An 18,136-nucleotide genomic window follows, 5' to 3' on the forward strand; every position below is an offset into this window, starting at 1 on the left:
CACTAGTCCAAGAAGAAAGATATTTGTTTATCTATTTTTAAGAAAAGAGAAATGACTGTGGAGATTTGTTGTTTTTTGTTTGTTTGTTTAAGAAGACCTCAGATGAGGGAATAATTACTTTTCCTATTGTATCCTGAGTGTGCATCTCTGGCATATTGTACAAACACAGGTTTTTTTCCTCTCCCTTCTCCAGGCTGTCAGCGCCCCATAGGCTTGTCCAATGGGAAGGCCAAGGTGTGCAGCTACAGTGGATGGTATTACTGCAGTACCTGCCATGTGGATGACAGCTTCCTCATCCCTGCACGGCTGGTTCATAACTGGGATACTTCCAAGTACAAGGTAATCTCCCTGATGGTCGGTTTGCTAGCGAGTGGAATTGCTGCTTAGATAGAAACGCAGGGTTAATGGCACTGTCTGCTAATACTGTCTGCTTTGTCCCTCTTGCCAGACTGAGCCTGGCCTAATGAATCCATGTGCTCTCAACAAGATGGATGTTCTAATCCCAATTTCCTTAGCCACGCCTAAGGCACTTCTCCACAGGAGCAGCTGTAATCCTCCTTTCGGTGGCATTTTTTCCATCCTTGCATATCTAGTTGTTAAAGAGATAGAGGGACAGAACACTGAAACTTCTAACTTTTGCAATTATTTGTCCCTTGAACATGAGCGGTTGGGACCACGGATTGATGCTGTGTAGCGATGAATGCTAAAATTGTGAAAATGCTGATTGGAAACCAGCATAACCCAAACATGTTACTTGCAAAAGGCCAGTATGTCCCATCTTTTGGCACAAACATTTCCAGAACACGAGGAAATTGTTACAGCACTTGTTTGGGCCAGATAGTCAAAAATAACATAGAGTAGAAATTCTATCATTGTTCACTTGCCACACAAGCAGTTTTGTAAAACTTCAGCCATCTGCTGTTGCTGCTACCTCAGTGGCTGGTTGCTACATAGTGGAAACAGATTACATGCCTTAAAGTGTTACGCCAACAAACATGGTAGCATTGTTGTTTTGCCATCACAGAGGGCATATGCTGAAGCAACAATGAACTCATAAGGAAACCAGATCATACTATAGCTTCAGACCTAGCAGACACTGTTAGCAGAAGCTGTTTGATGTTTTGTGTCTGCGAATATTATTATTATGGGTTATTTGAAAAGGAAAAAAATAACTAGTAAGTGCCCTATTAGAGGAAAAGCAGCTCTCTTGAGGAAGAAAATTTGTCAGAAGAGGAGATTATTAAAAGGTAGCCAGAGCCTGCCATCAGGAAAATGATAGTCTTGAGCCATGAAATGCAAGTTTTTTTTAGAGTTACAAACCTCCTACATGTGGAAACAAAAAATGACTCCCTTTCCTAGAATTTCCTAGAAGCTAGGAATAAATATTTAAGAGTTCTTTCTTTGGATGGTTTTGCTAAGGACTAAGCTTGCTACTCCAGAGCATTATAGGTAGCCCTCATATGGAGCAAGTGGACAGTAAGATGAAGAGACTTTATATCAAGGTGTCAGTGATACTGCCAAGAAAATAAACTATTTTGGTTTCTAAGCCTGCAGGATAAAAACTGCTCTATGCTCTGTTTCCTGTGGTCTTAGATATAGGCAGCTGAGGGAAAAAATGAAACAGGACTTTTAAGCTTAAGCTTTAATTGAAAATCTAACCTACTGCAACTCTTGCAGTGAGAAATTAATTTTCACTTTTTGTTGACAGGCAGAACAGTTGTGAGGTGGCATGGGAACACACCAAATTCTGTGCCAGTCTCTCTGCCAAAGCACTGAGAGAGGTGGATTTAAGTAAGGAACACCATTGCTCAGTTTAAAAAACAGTTCAGCATCCCCGCCTATTAGAGTGGGAATTGAGACAGGGAGGGAAGGTCAAGGGGACATCATGTACCACAGTGGCAATGTCGCAACTGAGCTGAGATCACCAGTTGGATCTCCTCAACTCTGTCCCATCTATGTATAGGACTAAAGTAACAAGTAGTTGTTGTTACTTATATGAAATCTTTTTTTTTTTTTTTTAAATAATTTTTTCCTTTTCTGTTCAATTCTGCATATGTGTGCTTTTACTTTGTCCTTGCCCTATGCCCGTGTCAACTGAGCAGCGCTTTTCTGAGGTAGGCCGTGTATTACCTGCACTTTTACATTCACATCTCCTTTTGCCATTCAGAGATAAGGTTTGATATTCATTTCTTCTGTATGGTCTAAAAAGCAATTTAGTGCTGGCTGCCACATTTAATATTGGTAATGAAACTGCCTTGATTCCTTAGCAGTGTATTGATTAAATGTGCTGATTTGGCAAAGACAGATAGATATCTTGTCCCACTTCCTTGAGGTGATCTTGATAGTGTTAATTTTCTTTCGGCTCATTTTCAAAGGAAGGTCACTTAATGTATCAGCATTTCACCTCCTGTAATTGACCAGTTTGCCCACATAAAGCCATGCAACAATGTCCCAAAATGAAGCTAAGCAACAGAGCTTCTCCTAAACATGCAGCCCTGCAGCTCTCAGGTGGTGCAGTGATGTCTGAAAGTGGAGCTGCTGCAGTGGGTGACTCTCTCCGGACAGCCTTGTAGCATATCCCAGAGAGGGCCTGCAGGAAGTGAGTGCATTAAGCACGCACCGTGTTTGATAGTCTGAGCTGAAAGAGATTTTCGGTCTTGAAAAACTTGTGTATTTTGCACAGTCTAAGATGGACATGTTGGTTCACTAAATGGAAGGAAAGTAAATGAAGAGTTTGAAAAACTGCACTTCTTCCCATGCCTTCCCACTGCCTTTTTCTTTCCCCTCTGCAGGGGTTGCTGGGGTCTGTCATATCTGTCTCAGGCAAAACAAGCACCACAGCACACAGGGACAGGGACTTTTATGGTGATATAATGTAATCAGGCATGTTTCTCTGCAGTGTTTTGTGAAGTCCTGCACACCTGAGTTGTATCTTGCATCAATTAAGCTTTGTAAATGGAGAGGCTCTTGTGTGCTTTTGGCAAGACAGGACATGAAAAAACAGAAGCAATAGAAATCTGTAGAGTTGTCTTATCATACTGTGTTGAAAAACAATGCACTTAACACCTGAAAGCATGTGGATAAGAAAAGAAAAATCCCCTTGGTTGCAATAAAAGCTCTTTGAAAGCACTTGGCAGTTAAACGTGGGTCTTCTGTCATAACCAAAGCAGCTGTTCACTCCCAAGTAGTTCTTTTTTTTTTTTCTTCTCCTGTCTCCCTACTGTTTTCCTATTTGTGTTTTTCATGTTTGTGTGAAGAAAAAAGAAAGGAGGTAATGTTTTGAACATCCCTTCTTCCTTTTACTTATGCCAACTGTTTTCTCTGCTCACACACAAAACCAGCAAAAGTTCTGCACACACAAAAACACGAAAGTTCTGCAGTTTGGTTCAGGTAGATTCCAGCCTGTGTAAAATACCAGACAAACATAGCAGGAAATGAACTCCTGGTGCCAAAAGCTTCAAGGCAAGCTGACTCTGGTAAATTGAGTTCTGAGCTGTAAATTCACAGCCTCTGGAAGAGAAAGGTCTGAAAACGGTAGCATCCATCCTTGTTTGACATTTAAAGCTAAAACCCTCTTGCAGTTTGCATCTTCTCATTTGTGTTGGCATTTTTAGCAGTGTTGTCAGTCTGCCTAATAAAACTGAGGGAGTGTGAGGATGCTAATACACATACTAGTGTTACTGGCTGATAGCAACCTGCATTGTTATGACTGCCTCTCCAGTCCCATTATAAGATTGCATTTCAGCATCTTGGAACTTTTCTAGGCTTGGTAGCGTGAGTTAATGTTTTACATGAGCTATGTACCTGTATCAGGTCTGCAGAGTGAAGCCAACACCTACCTGTCAGCCAGTGATGCTGGGCAAAGCTGCTTTTCCTGTAATCAAACTCTGCAGGTACATTGTGTTGTCAAGGAAAAAGGTTCACTTCTCTCCCCTTCCCTCAGGTTACGCAGCACCAGAGCTGAACAGTAATAGTTTGTCCTCTGGGATTTCTGTTTGCCCAATAAAAAGCACATGAGGCTACACACTGAGTGATGGAGAGGAGCTGCTCTTTGTCCAGCCTCTGCACTAATATAAAGCAGAGCTCTTGTGAAGGGAAAAAAATTGTAGTGCATATGTACTTCAGAGTCACTCAGGTGTCTGCAGTTCTGGCTAGTTGTTTTTTTTTCAGTACACTGCAGCCTCAGGAGAATTCTCCTGTAGAGGGGTACAAGTGTGCACAGGCACGGATGTAGCACTGAGACAGTAATCCCCTCTCGCTGCTTCCTGAGGCAGCAGGGCAGGTGCCTGAGGAGCCCACCTCTGAGACTACCCAGGCTATGCTGAGCACCTGCTCTTCCTGGTGGGAGGTGGTACTTGCTGTACCAAGCTTTCATGTGCCTCCTAGGGAATCACTGGATATGTAGTTTAATTTTCTCATCAGGGAAAGATGAATAATATTTAATGTAGATGCCATGGTTATCAGGAGATGGCTGAGATATAGCAGCCAAAGAGTTTTAATGATTATAAAAGCAGTTTGAAAGTAGTTGTTTGACTTGTGCACTTCAATTAGCATTTCTAATCAAACTTCAACATTGCCACTGTTCAAAAATGTGACATATTTGGAGTTTATAGATTTTGGGTCTATAAAATCCAAGTTGCCTGTGCTACTCCTTACACAGCATGTCACCTGTGTGTCCATTCAAACTGCACAATTCCTTGTATGTGCATTGTTTTGGAAAAAGAAAAAGAAATGAGTGGAATGTTTTATAGGAAGGAGTGAGCTGTTTAATACAGCATCAGGACGTGGGAAATCTGTGGTGTTATGGTCTGCTGTATTTAAAATTACACAACTTATTATCTGTGTAGTTATTGGCAAGTCAGTCCTTGGCATTATTTATTGTATGTTAATTTATGTGTTGTGGAAAGGTTACATTTAGGGCTAGCTTCCCCTGTGACCCATGCTGTTACTGGAAGCGGTGCTATTTATAAGGATGCATGTTGCTTTTGCCTACTTCCTACCTTACACCACCAGAAAGGAAATGACGTCCTACATCTCAAGAGGCTATGATGTGCCCTTTCTCTCTTTGTTAGCTTCATAAAAAGCAGTAAAGTTAACCCAATTAATCTCTCCCTCAACTCAGTGTAAATACTTGTTTAAAGGTCCAGGAGGACTAACTGAATTGTGGAACACACAGTATTTCTATAGCATGGTTTCAAGTGATTTACAGCTCATTTCAGATAATCCCACCATCTCTTTTCCAGCTGTGATGAAATGCAGAAATTAGGAATGAGAGGGAATTTGGTCATCTCACCTCGGAAAACAGGAACATCTTTTCTAGTGGGAATAAGAGTCCCACTAGTTTATTAGGATTACGGTAGCTCTTTGCAGGTAGAGAAAGAACAGAGCACTATGATGAAAACGGCATAAGAAGAATTTCTTGCAAATGAAACATTGCAAATGAGTAATATCAGTAAAACCCAACTGTATTAATCTGTATTTAAAAACAAACAAACAAAACCTTGATAGATGTGTTTCTGATTATTTTCTTTTTACATTATTTTAACCATATTGGCTGAGCATTAAACAAATGGGTATAGAAATTTGTACTGGAATTCTGTATCCTGTGACAGCACAGTGACTGGATTTGCAGTGTACCTGTTTCCTTTTCCAGTGTTGTGCCTTGGCACTTACTCAGTCACTTGTTTCTTGCCAAAAAGAAAGCAGCACACAAACACAAAAATATTAACAGGGAAGAAACTTGATGATTACAGTTTTTAAACATAAAAAAATAAAATCTGGTAAGCTACATTACCCTGAAGTGAAAATAGGTGGCTGCAAATATCACTGTACTTTGGGTAAGTAAGCAATTATCTCACGCACTCAACTTTGATGGGCTTGATGAAGCTTGAATTGGCTATGAGCAGGGACAGTTGGCTCTCTTTCAGCTCTGTTTTCATCTGCAGTTGGTAATGGAATAAGATTTCAAATGCAGAAAGTGGATGACGAATCACAGAAGGGAAGATCCGCTTAAAAAGATTTGGGAGGAGTGCCCATCTAAATTGGTTGTTTTGTTTTTCAGGTATCAAAGCAAGCCAAAGAGTTCTTGGAATATGTGTATGAGGAGCCATTGATTGATATTCAGCAGGAAAATCCCATGTTGTATAAGCACGCTGAACCTCTGGCAACCATTGTCCGCCTGAGACAGCAGCTAAAATCTCTGCGAGCCTATTTGTTCAGCTGCAGAGCAGCAGTGGCTGAAGATTTGCGTAGAAGGTAAGAACTGCAGAACCATAGACAACATGCAGTACAAGAATGTAGTTTCCTTGTCACTTTTTTTTTTTTTATTCTTAATATCTAGTCCTTAAGACATTACCCATTTAGAAAGACGTTGTGCATATATGGCTTGTATTGGACTTCCATGGGCAGCTGAAAATATCCACTACCAAAAAAAATTGGTTCTAGTAGATTTTATAGGGCCTATACAGTTGTTCTTGACCACCGTTACCTCAGAGGCCATACATTGTGGAGAGTATCTTTTACTGCTGCTTAGGTTTCTTGACTGTGCCTGAGTATTTTTAGTCAGATATGAGACCTCATGCTCCTTGCCACAGCATCTGGCTTCCAAGTACTCACAGTATAGTAGCTGCTGTCAGCACCTTTGAACTAGCTCACGGTATGTCAAAGCATGAGAGAGGCTGGGATCAAACAGCTTTTCAGCAATTCTGCTCTTCTCTGTGATACTATGTCACAGAAACAGAGAAGGGCGACGAAGCTGGTGAGGGGCCTGGAGAACAAGTCCTACGAGGAGCGGCTGAGGGAGCTGGGCTTGTTCAGCCTGGAGAAGAGGAGGCTCAGGGGCGACCTTATCGCTCTTTTTAGGTACCTCAAGGGAGGCTGTAGCGAGGTGGGGGTTGGCCTGTTCTCCCACGTGCCTGGTGACAGGACGAGGGGGAATGGGTTTAAGTTGCGCCAGGGGAGTTTTAGGTTAGATGTTAGGAAGAACTTCTTCACTGAAAGGGTTGTGAGGCACTGGAACAGGCTGCCCAGGGAAGTGGTGGAGTCACCATCCCTGGAAGTCTTCAAAAGACGTTTAGATGTAGAGCTTAGGGATATGGTTTAGTGGAGGGCTGTTAGCGTTAGGTTGGAGGTTGGACTCGATGACCTTGAGGTCTCTTCCAACCTAGAAAATTCTGTGATTCTGTGATTCTGTGAAACATAGAGGGTGACACAGTCCCCTAGCGAGTGACCCAACTTGTGAATTACATGGTACTAGAGCAGTCACGTTCTTGCCCAGCCACCATCTTTTCCATCCATTGCATGGCTGTGCTAAGTGGGTTTTTTATTGGAAAATACACAGTCACAACACAACAGAGGGTGTTTCCTATTCAGTTACAAGTTTTCCTCAGTGGAAGCAGAGTTTCATAAAAAATGTACTTCATTTTGGAAGTCTGTTCAGCTGCTGCAGCATTCCTCTAACAAGATAAAAATGAACCATCTTCTTAAGACCATCAAGCCACGACTCTGACCTTAAGAAAAGCCAAGTTACTTTTGCATAGTTCTGCTAAAGAGTTGGGGAGATAGCTCTGCCTATGCAATGCTGTGAGGTGAGTGGTTCCACGTGCATGCATCTGACTCAGTTGTTAATGCATCTGTAAGCTTTTGTAAGACAAGTCCACAAACGGGAAAGCCTGTGTTTTGGAATTATGAGCTGCCAAAGGAACAGAAAGCAGGTGGCATCAGTGACTGTGTTTTGAACATGATGTTTTAGGGTTGGGGAACCTGAATTCTCTGAGAGGAACAGGAGACTGAACTATTATCCCAGGTAAGGAGTGAGGTGAAGTCTGCTATTCAGCAGATAACCTGTGTCATTGCTTTGAGTAACTACCTCACAAACAACAAAGAGGAGGATGTAGCAGCAGGTTTCTGGAGAGAGCACTACTGAGTTCTTGTATCAGACCCGCTGGGTTGTCAGTATATGTTTGTGTGTCTTACTGCTCAGTTCCTATTACTCGACAGGGCAGCTAGCAGCATTTTAAAAATTAGGATTCTTTTTCTGTTACTGAAGAGAATAGTATTATCATGCAGAGCTGTCTTGCTCTTCAGCTATAATAATTTATCCTATGCCATCCTCTTTGACTGCAATAAAACTAAAAGGAGAACAAGATTTGTGAATGCTGCTGGTCAGGAAAAGTGGCAGAAAAGGAATTAAGTCTTCTGATTAAGGCTGAAGAAAAGAATGCCCTGATTAAAATAGACAGGAGGAGGCAGAAGAGACTGAAGGGACTTCAGTATGAGAATGAAAGAAAAAAGATCAAAGAAGGTCTAAACAGAGAAATCAATGAACTAGAGACAAAGGGATGACAGAAAGCCAGAAGAAGGAGGAGACTTGAAGAGCTAGAGCTGAGGGAAGGAGATGATAGGGAAGGGATATCAAGAAATGAAGAGTTAATAAAGAAACCAAGACAAAGATGGAGCCCAGAAATTACCCTCCAAAAAGGAGAGATGACAAATGCTCAGGAAATGGACAGAAGAGAGAACAGACAAAAATTAGCAGAGAAATCTGCATGTGATTTTTTTCTTGAAGTGGTAGATTTGGTGGAGAGAGAGAGAAAAATCATTAAAATATTATGGTAAGCATTTAACACCACCTCTGCTTAGGAAAAAAAGAGAGAAGTAGTATCAGTGTGTGCAAATATCATAGAATCAATGGTTCGGGTTGGAAGGGACCCTAAAGATCATCTAGTTCCAACCCCCCTGCCATGGGCAGGGATGCCACACACTAGGGGATCATCTAACCTGGTCTTGAACACCTCCAGGGATGGAACATCTACAACCTCTCTGGGCAACCTGTTCCAGTGCCTCACCACCCTCTGAGTGAAAAAAATAGAATATCCTAAGTTGGAAGGGACCAACAAGGTTCATCAAGTCCAATTCTTCCTCCTGTTTGGTGGCTGTAGCTGGGTGGTAGCATTTACTGATGTGTTGGCTGGGTGCTACTGGAGGCTTGCTCTCTGTATCAGAAACCAACACCCAAATTGCCAGGAAGGGGATGCAGCAAGATGATTCTTCCTTTTCTTATCTAAAGGTTCCTTTGCACTGTCTCAAATTAAAACTCTGTGGTAGAGAGAAGGACCCCAGCTCAAGAAGGGTGAGAATGTTGAGGCATTGATTTTGTGCAAGGAAAGCATCTTCACATTGGTTGGACTTGTTAAAAGTGCTGTAGAAGGCAATGAAGGAATGTTTTAAAAGCACAAAATGCACCTTAGAGTCCAGCTCATTCTCAGACTGTAAATTCTATTGGAGTGAGTTTTGGTGCTCAGTTGATTCCCCGGATCTCCTGAAAGACGTTTGATGAGATGGAAGAGAAGAAAAGGCCTTTTCTAAGAAGCAATTATTCCTTGCTCTAGACTGGTCCCAATGGCTTCTCTTTATATGTGTAGTATCACAGCATGCAGGCTCTCACTATAAATGTAATGGCCTTACAGAGCACAACTGACAAGTAAATGAAGAAAATAAAGGACCTAAAATTCCCTTCGGTTCTCACATGGGCAAGTTGCAAGAGAAGGAGGAGTTTAGAAACAATATGGTGAGACAGCATTCCTAAATTTAGTACTGTTTCCGAGTTAGAAATGAAAGGCAGGGGGAGAGAATGCAGTTATCTGTCCAGCTCTAAAAACATTCTTTTTCTGCTTGGTCTTCACCTTAGTATGTGAATGACTATTAATCACAAGCAAGTGAACACAGCATCTTGAAGACCTGTCAGACCCATATAAACAGACTGAAACAAACTGTTAATATTGCTGTCTAGGGAGAACTAAAAACAGACTGATTAATTGTATTGGCACCTTGCTGCCTTTGGGACACTGATAGAGCCTGCCTTATTTGGGAAAAGCAGATCACTCTGAGGTTTCTTTTATTAATACTATTTGCATTATCATCATCTTTAAATCTATACCTTGCTCTTGAACCCAGATCACAAAACGAAGATGGCAATGAAGTTGGAAACTCTTGGTGTTCTCTGGGAAGACAAAACTGTTTACAGTGCTTACAAGTCCCTTTTTCTGAAGAATTCCAGATGGCTATAAACCAGGTTAGCTCAGGATCCAGTTGGTTTAAATGTGGAAATGTTATTTATAATGCCTGGTGTGCACAGATAGGTACTTTGGGAACTTCATGAAACTTGGCATCTAGCAGGGAACTTGGGGCTGAACCACAGTGTGAACTTCAAAGAAGCAAGTGACTAGAAAGAAAGGAAGAAAAAAGGAAGGAAGAAAAGAAAAGAAGTGGAAGAAATCCTAAAAGTAGCTAGAAGGCTTACAATAAAAGTGGTCTTCATCAGTTATAATGATTAGTTTTCACCTACTGCTCCACTGGATTCTAAACTCTTCATATTTACAAAAAATAAAGGTGGCTGAGAAGAAAAACAAGGCCCTCCACCGGTGCATATTGGCAGCATTTTACAGAGATTGGCCAGTTAAGACTGAGCCTGTTGGTGAGCACCCTGTTTTACAAGGGATGTTGTTATGCCTAGTTTGCTGTGGCTGTCACTTCAACGTTGCAACAGATGTAATTTGCCTCGAATGTCTTTGCTCGACAAGTTCTCTCTTGTTCTGGTTGCCTTGCTTATGTGGATGCTGTTCAGACTGAAGCATACAAGACCGAAACCTAGAGCCAACATAGAATTAATACAAGTGGAGCTGTGCAAATCCCACCTCAGCCTGCTGATTGAAGACTAATGACTGAATAGCACAAGGAACCAAGATTGAGTCATTAAAATTGATAGCTAGGAAAGGAAGCAAGAATCACTAAGTCCACTAAATGATTGATTAGGTTATTCCATGAAGCTGTGAAGAATGGTGCAAGTCTTACTCTGGTTTTGCTCTCTCCCTTTAGTCTCAAGGCATGAGACACACTAACAATGTGTTCCTATGCTGTAGTCTGTCTTCATCTGTTCTTGCCATGGTTGAAGGCTTTTCGGGTCAAAGTAGTGCCAGAGTGTTTTTTGGGGAAACATTCAAGGTATTTCCATGTCTACTGTAGTGTAGGGTAACTTAGGTTAACCTTGGAGCTCTGTTGGGGCTCTCTGCTCTCTCAGTTACTGACCTAAACTTGCAGTTTAAGTGTTGCTAGCCCAGGTATTACAGACAGATAGCAGTGGCATGAGGTAAGATACTCTGCAACAGATTCCCCTGTACATAAGTGCTCATCCCAGTGCCCTTTCTCTGTAAGCAGACACTCTGTACGGTGATGAGAAACTTCCCATAGACGTTACTTGTTGGCTCCTGTCATCTCCAGAACAGCAATGCGTTGGTCCTGCCTAGCAGGACTCCAGTGCTGGATGCATTTCTTAGTGTGTTAAAAAAAGACTAAATTAGAGCTTTCTGTTGCAGGAGGAAGTTAAAGGTACGCTTTTAGTGCTGCAGACGTGTGGTCCTGGCTGAGCCTGCTGGTCTGTCAGAACGAAGCAGAACAAACCCAAATTCAGTTATGCTGAACAATAGAGTCCTGTCACTTCCTACAGTGTGGCCTTAGACATATCACTTCTGACACAGGGGTAGATTACTTTCAAAATATTTGTGTGGCAATTGGGGAACCTGTCTAAACACATCACAGGATTCCCGATTGATCTTATGCAATCACTATACCACCAAATACCTCACATATGTGAAGCTGGGGCTATGGCAGGTCATCTTTCAGGCCAAGGACAACAGAAGGTCATTAAGTCATATTCAGACTGCCAAAGGAGTGTTTTTCTACGTTTTCTGTGCAATGGGTAGGCCATTTGAAGAGTGGAAAATCCCAAAGCAAGAGAACAAAGACACAGCTTGTGAAAGCAGTAGACTGTGCAAAGAAAGTTAGAGCAGGAGAGGAAAAGAATGATGTGATTTAATAGCACAGGGTTCTTGAGTTAAGAGAGACCAACAACAACAACAAAAAAAAAAGAAAATGTTTTGCACAGGTAATTGGAAAGGAGGGAAAGAATTGCATTTAAAGAGGATATCTGAGAAGATCTGGTCTTAAGACCAAACAACACCTAGAAGTGAAGAAAGGTGAGAAAACAAATGCAGAAAAGTATGCATGTGCCACTTGTTGTTTTATATTGATACTGCATCGATGTGGTCATTGCACTAGCTAACATCAAGCATGTCCTGTTTGTGGAGCTCTTAAAAACACAGCACCTCTTTGCTTCAGTTCTTGTATTTTTGAAGAAGTGACTGCATTTTCAGGCTTCTTCCAAGTTAACATCATAAAAAGCACTTGGCTAAAACTATAGAGGGCTCCTGAACCCTCTTTGAGCTTTCATTTCAACTAGAGGTAACAGCTGAAGCAACGAGTGTGCCAGAGCAGCCATGGGTGGAGGCAGTACTCTACAGTGTGTTTAAGCCAAGGGTAGCTTAGAGCACACAAGCCAGTGCTCTACCATGGGAAGCATACAGATGAGGAGCATGCCAGGGCATATGTGATAGGTTTTCCAGTGGGTCTTCAGGTTCTTGTTAGCATTTTTTGGCCTAGGGTCACATCTGCACCTCCTTGTCAAATAGATCAGTAGTATTAGACATCTGTCAAAATGGTAGTTTTCAGTCTTTTTTTGAGGCTGGGTTACTTTTAAAAACAGTACACCGATTTAAAAAGTTCCTATTAATTGTAGACGTCACATAAAATATTACCTATGAATGCTACTATTAAATATTACCATTTTCATTCCCATGTTTTTATATTAGAACTTGCAGCAGCAAACTGCAAGGATTCAGAAGCATACCTGACAAGAACAGAGAACATTTTCTTCATCTTCATTTTATTTCAAGTTAATTGAGGGATCTAAGCTATTTTGATTTCAAGATGAAACTGTGTGCCTCTAATTTTATGCATACTGCTTTTAGTGTCAGTGCTACTTGATTCCTGAGTTTGATTTGTAGTAATTCTTGCCTTTCACAATGTTACATAAACTTACAGAAGTAATTTCAGAATAGAGAGAGATTTAGTGCCCTGTATTTTAGTTGGAAGTTTATATCCTGGTTCAGGATTGCTGATGAATGATGAGAGTAACTGTTTTAGGGATGCTCATTGGGCATTTCGTAATGGCATGAAACAGTACTTTACCTGGACATGCTTGATAATAAATCTAGCACTTAGTGTGGGCTGAAGTTATTCAGGGAAGGGCTGCTCCCACAACATAACCAGAAAAGTGTTCATACCTCACAAAAGTGAAATGGTTCACAAATGCTTTTTTACCAAATGCCTAGAATTAGGGGGAAAAAATCATTCATCTGGTGTAAACACTTCAAGAATTAAATAAGCGGTGCCTTTTTAAAATTTTATTAATGTATTATTACCTTTTGACTTCTGAATCACCAGGTTTCCCAGGGCTCCACTTCCCTGAGTAAGTTTTTGATTTGACTGGAATGTTGGAGTTCTCTCCCACCTTTCAGGAGCTTGGTATATCAAAAGCCTGAATCAAAGTATATGAATTAGAAACACTGGAAAAGAATCCTACCTTCTTCCCCTCATCTGTTTTGCTCTTCTCTAACTGAAATTAATGTCAAGTGAATTGGAAGAGAAAACCTAGCAAGAGATGTTGTTACCCTGCCACATATATTCAGGATTACTGGCAAGTCACTTACATCCCTCTCTACTTCTTAAAAATCAAATAGTAACTCTGAAAAAACTGAGATGCTGTCAACGAGATCAGAGCGTGTGCTGCTCCTCCTGTGCGCTACACACACAACCACAGCTGTTGGCAGTGCACGCTGCAGGGATTTGAGAGGTTCTGTTACCTCTCGTTCAGGGGTAAAAAAAAATGTGTTCAGTCTAGCGGGAACAGTGGAAAGCAGCATGTGCTTGCCTGTCAGTTGGTGCAGTAGCTTAAAAGTAAGTTGTTGGTGGTGTAAGTTGCAGTGCCAGGATATGAACTGTGCTGGCTGAGGAAATGGACTTGGTATCTGTGGTGCTGTGCCAGCTATGGGTGTGGCAGCTTCCTGCAAAGGGGTGGAGAGGACATCTGACTATGGCTGTGTGCTAGACCAGTGCATCTGCATCTCCCGTGAGTCAGAGCTCAGTCATACAATTCTCAACCTGGTCAAACAAGACACTCCTGGCTGGCACATGAAATTGTGGTGCCAGCTTCCCCTTCCCTCCCCGCCCCTGTCACCATTTTTAACAGGCTTTGTGGTACAAGAGACTTGATTGTGCCCACCTGCCAGCTAACTTGATTTCTTTTGATTGTGGTGCAAAAAGAAGAGTTCGCTTTGCTTATCACGTTTGTACTTTGGTTATAGTGTCAGGCTCGGGCAGATTAATTGGTTGTAGCCTTAGCAGAGCTGTCAGGGTATTTAACCCATCGGAGAAAAATTACCCAAGCTGATGATAAACAGGTTTTAAATGCAGAGCAATTACTTAGTGCTAACAAAGCACCATGACTACACACTTTGTCCAAATGCAAAAAGCAAAGTCTTATCAGTGATTCTGTTTGCAGGAGGACACTAAAAGATAACCTTTGTTTGTGCAAATACTTACCTGATAAGATCTTCTGAAAGGGAACGGATGAAATTTCTGGCTCTATCTTGCCTGAAGGTTGTGCTTTAGACTATAATGTATATCAAACAAGAAAAAATAATCACAAACTGAGAATGTTGAATTCTCTGTTTTAGTCGGACCCAGAGTCTCAGATGGTGGGTTTCTTTCCTGCTCGCATAGATTGCTGTCTTTCTAGCACACTCCAATAAAGCAATTTAGAGACCTTTAGCCATTAGGACTTTGGATTTCATTGTTTATGGGAGTTGGCAAAGCTAAAGGGCTGGTTAGCATTGAACTTAGTTTGTTCACTGCAGACTTAAATCTGACTGGTAGCCAGGGTTTACAGCACAGCAGTTGTGTGACTCACAACTGTTCTGTTCTGCATCAATGATGAAACTGGGCTGGGAGTTTCCAGACCTTGTGAAAGCTTAGGAGGTGCTTTTAGTGGGACGTGTGCTCGATACCATTTGCCTCTCAGGGGTCACAGGTCACATTCTGAAGCATCACAAGTTTGAGTTTTTATTGTGATGAGTCCTAACATCTTGCATTTGACCTCTGCCTAGCTCACTCCAGTTTTTTTTCTGTGCTTTAAGATTTGACTGAAAGGACACTGTTTATTGAATGCTTCTAACTGACCAACTTAAAAAAAAATCCAGTTCCTTATAGAGCATCAATCAAAAGATTTACAAAACTGACATCTTTTATTTTGCTTTTAAATGACTTATCAGAGGTTTCCCATTTGGTGTTTGTAAAGGACCTTTATATCAAGAGGAAAACTTAGACCACCAAATGCAAGCACATGTTTTAGTCTTTTTGGATAAAGGCCTTAAATTAGCACTAGCATGTTCAAAGCTCCTTCTCATGCAAAAAGTAAGGATATATTTTCTAGTGAATTGTTTATAAGTGTAGTTATCCCAGCTTGCTCTGCAGTCTATGTTATTTTTTTTAGATAAAAAAGTGTTTTTAAGTTGATTTGATTGCCGTGTAGTACTTTGTCCAGATGCTAATGCAGTAGCACAGTGGTTGTGAGAACCCTGTCTTACCTGCTGTGCTCTGTCTTTGGTTTCCTATGGCCGGTTTCAATCGCTATTAGCAGAGGGTGGAGATGGCAAAGACTTCAAGTTCCTACCAGCTACATAAGAAAAGGTGTCTTGAATCAAGAAGCAAGAGACATTGAATTATTCCTGTGTACCCCTACTGAAAAATATTTTATATACACCATCACTGCAGGAGTTTCAGAGAACCTGTATGAACAGGCAAGGCAGTAGAAACCAGGTGGTGTTCATTTTCTTGTTCACTGGACTGCTTAGTCTGCATGGATTTCCTGCCCCAACTGATTTACTTCTGGTTTATAATGTGCTTTTTTTTTTTTTTTTTTTTTTAATATATATGCATTTGAGCCTGATATGCTGCTGCCTTTTGTGCTCTTGCTCCCCACCCACTAGAGGCTGATAACACTGGTGATAAGCAGATCCATTTTGGGAAGGTGGCTTCACGAGTTCTGCACAGGGACTAGTCCAGTTGCTTCATGACAAATTTTGCAAGCGCTGTTATTGATGCAAGTTCTAGCTGCTCAGCTGTTTTTCTGTGGCCCACCGCAACCAAAAAATTGTAATTTTTGAGTCAATAAAAGGACTGCAAATCTGAAGCCCCTTACTTACTAAGGGTCTTTTCATGCCTCAGTTTCCATAGCAATGAAATAGGTGCTCCTCTCACTGGAGTGCCATCCGTCTGTGTGTGTCTGTGCCTTACATAAGCCTGGGCAGGCGGTGCCGACTTCTTTTCCTGGAAATAGATTTAGAAGGGAGGAGGAATATTGGATGCTGGGTCTGCAGAACTGCTATTGCAAGCTAACATCTTTCAGGGCCAGAGAGGAGGATACAGGGAGAGCAAGACTGTCAGCAGGGACTGTGCTGGCTGAGACCTCCGTGACAAAGGTGGTTGCCTGGTCCTGGGTTTGCTCTTCATCAGTGCACTTTTTAGGAGTTAGAACTGGCGGCAGATAAAATGCAGTCCTTGAAGGCAGGGGAACGTGATATTAGTCATTGATATTAGTCATTTACAGTTTCTGCCTTATAGGCTATTCAGGCTACAGACTTTCTGTAGCCTGAAAAAGGAAATCTTTCATTAGCTAATTATTTTCCTTAATGGTGCTGCAAGGGCGTCAGCAAATAATAGAGTTCCTGGCAAAGCTACCATGCTGTTTAGTGCCTGCCTGCGTGATCAGGGGAGAATGATGGGGAAATTTTAATGAGATAAATTCTATCAGAGCTGAAAAATGCTAATAGCTTCAAAATGCTGTTCAAAGTTGACTCCTTAGCAATCAATTTTAATAATTTTCTATGTGCAAATGAGGAAGCTCAATGTCACATGTTGTCTGATACCTGGGTTTTGACTGTTTTCTAGCTGTCTTTGACATTGTGCCAAATGTATTGTGAAGGCGTGATGCAGCAGAGCTAATGCAACACAATCACCTCTAATGGAGCAATGGCATAGCATACGGAACTGAAGGGGGAAAATGCAGTATCCCAGTGAGACTGCAGCTGAGAATTGGGTGGGTAGGGCAGATGTGCTTGGTGAGTCAGAAGGAGCAAGGGCATAGTGTTGCTCCAGAAGAGTGCCATGAAATTGGCAGCGCCCAGTTGTCAGTGCCTTGCTTGCACGACTCTTCCTCTGATAAAGCTTAGGTTTTTTCAAAAGTACAAAAAGGAGGATGGGGCTTTGCACCACTCACCTTAACAGCAGTGAAAAGTCCCTCCGAGACAACTTTGAAAGCATCAGCTTAAAATAGTTAAGAAAACTGCTAAGAGCAGAATGAACCAGGTTGCTTCCATTATTTGCTAGATGCAGTGTTTTGTCAAACATTGCAGTTGATATTATTGGCCCTGCTGTTTTAGTACCTGTCCAGTAGTCTGTCTATTCATTCAGTTCTACCTTTACAAACTGATGTTCGTCAAAGCTTTGTTCATATGTTTAGTGAGATCATGAATTTTGTTTGTTTTACCTTGAAACTGCATGATGGTAATATAGGAACTGAATTCACAGTTTCTCCTTTAAGCAACATGGATTGTAAAATAGTTGCTCATCTTTACATACTGTTTTTTTGTTTGTTTGTTTGTTTGTTTGTTTTTCCCTAGGACTGATGTGATTCTCTTCTCTGTAGGATACCAGAGCATGGTGCTAAGTTTGTTCTATGCAGGTGGAGAGAAAAAAAAAAAAAAAAAAAAAAAAAAAAAAAACTGTTTGGCTGGTTGTGTCTCTGTGTGTTTACACAAAGACAGACATTTTAGTTAGATGCACTTTCTCTCTTCCCAGTATCTTTATGGCAGATGCATAGGTTTTCATAAACTTTTCTTGCTAATATACATTTAACTTTACAAAGTCCATTTTTCTCTATAATTTTACTTTAACCCTGTTGTTCATTGTACTGCAAATCATCCTAAGGACATCTCTTCTTTATTCGAGTTTCCATAATTTAGCTTTACAGCACAGGTATGTCAGAAGATAATCAATGGTGTTGCCTGAAACTGTGTTTTACGTAAGGAAAATACATATTTGTCACACAGAGCATTATGAAATCTATACCAATACAGATTTTCTGTATACAAAATGGAATTGATATCAGTAAACTAGATGTTGA

At 41.2% G+C, this 18,136-nt stretch overlaps 1 protein-coding gene across 7 annotated transcripts in view; it reads left to right on the plus strand.

Annotated features, from left to right (window-relative positions):
* Positions 1-18,136, plus strand: part of PLEKHM3 (pleckstrin homology domain containing M3) — a 94,475-nt gene that overhangs the window by 38,668 nt on the left and 37,671 nt on the right. For all 7 annotated transcript variants that reach the window (XR_014317751.1, XM_082763116.1, XM_082763117.1 and 4 more), the window contains 2 exons: positions 194-339; positions 6,062-6,255. Coding sequence is in view for 6 of the 7 variants with exons in the window: in XM_082763116.1 (XP_082619242.1) it covers positions 194-339; positions 6,062-6,255 (340 nt within the window). In the remaining variant the exon portion in view is untranslated. The remainder of the gene's footprint in view (positions 1-193; positions 340-6,061; positions 6,256-18,136) is intronic.

This window comes from Aythya marila, assembly GCF_965140915.1.
Source record: "Aythya marila genome assembly, chromosome: 6".
Taxonomy (NCBI): Eukaryota; Metazoa; Chordata; class Aves; order Anseriformes; family Anatidae; genus Aythya; species Aythya marila.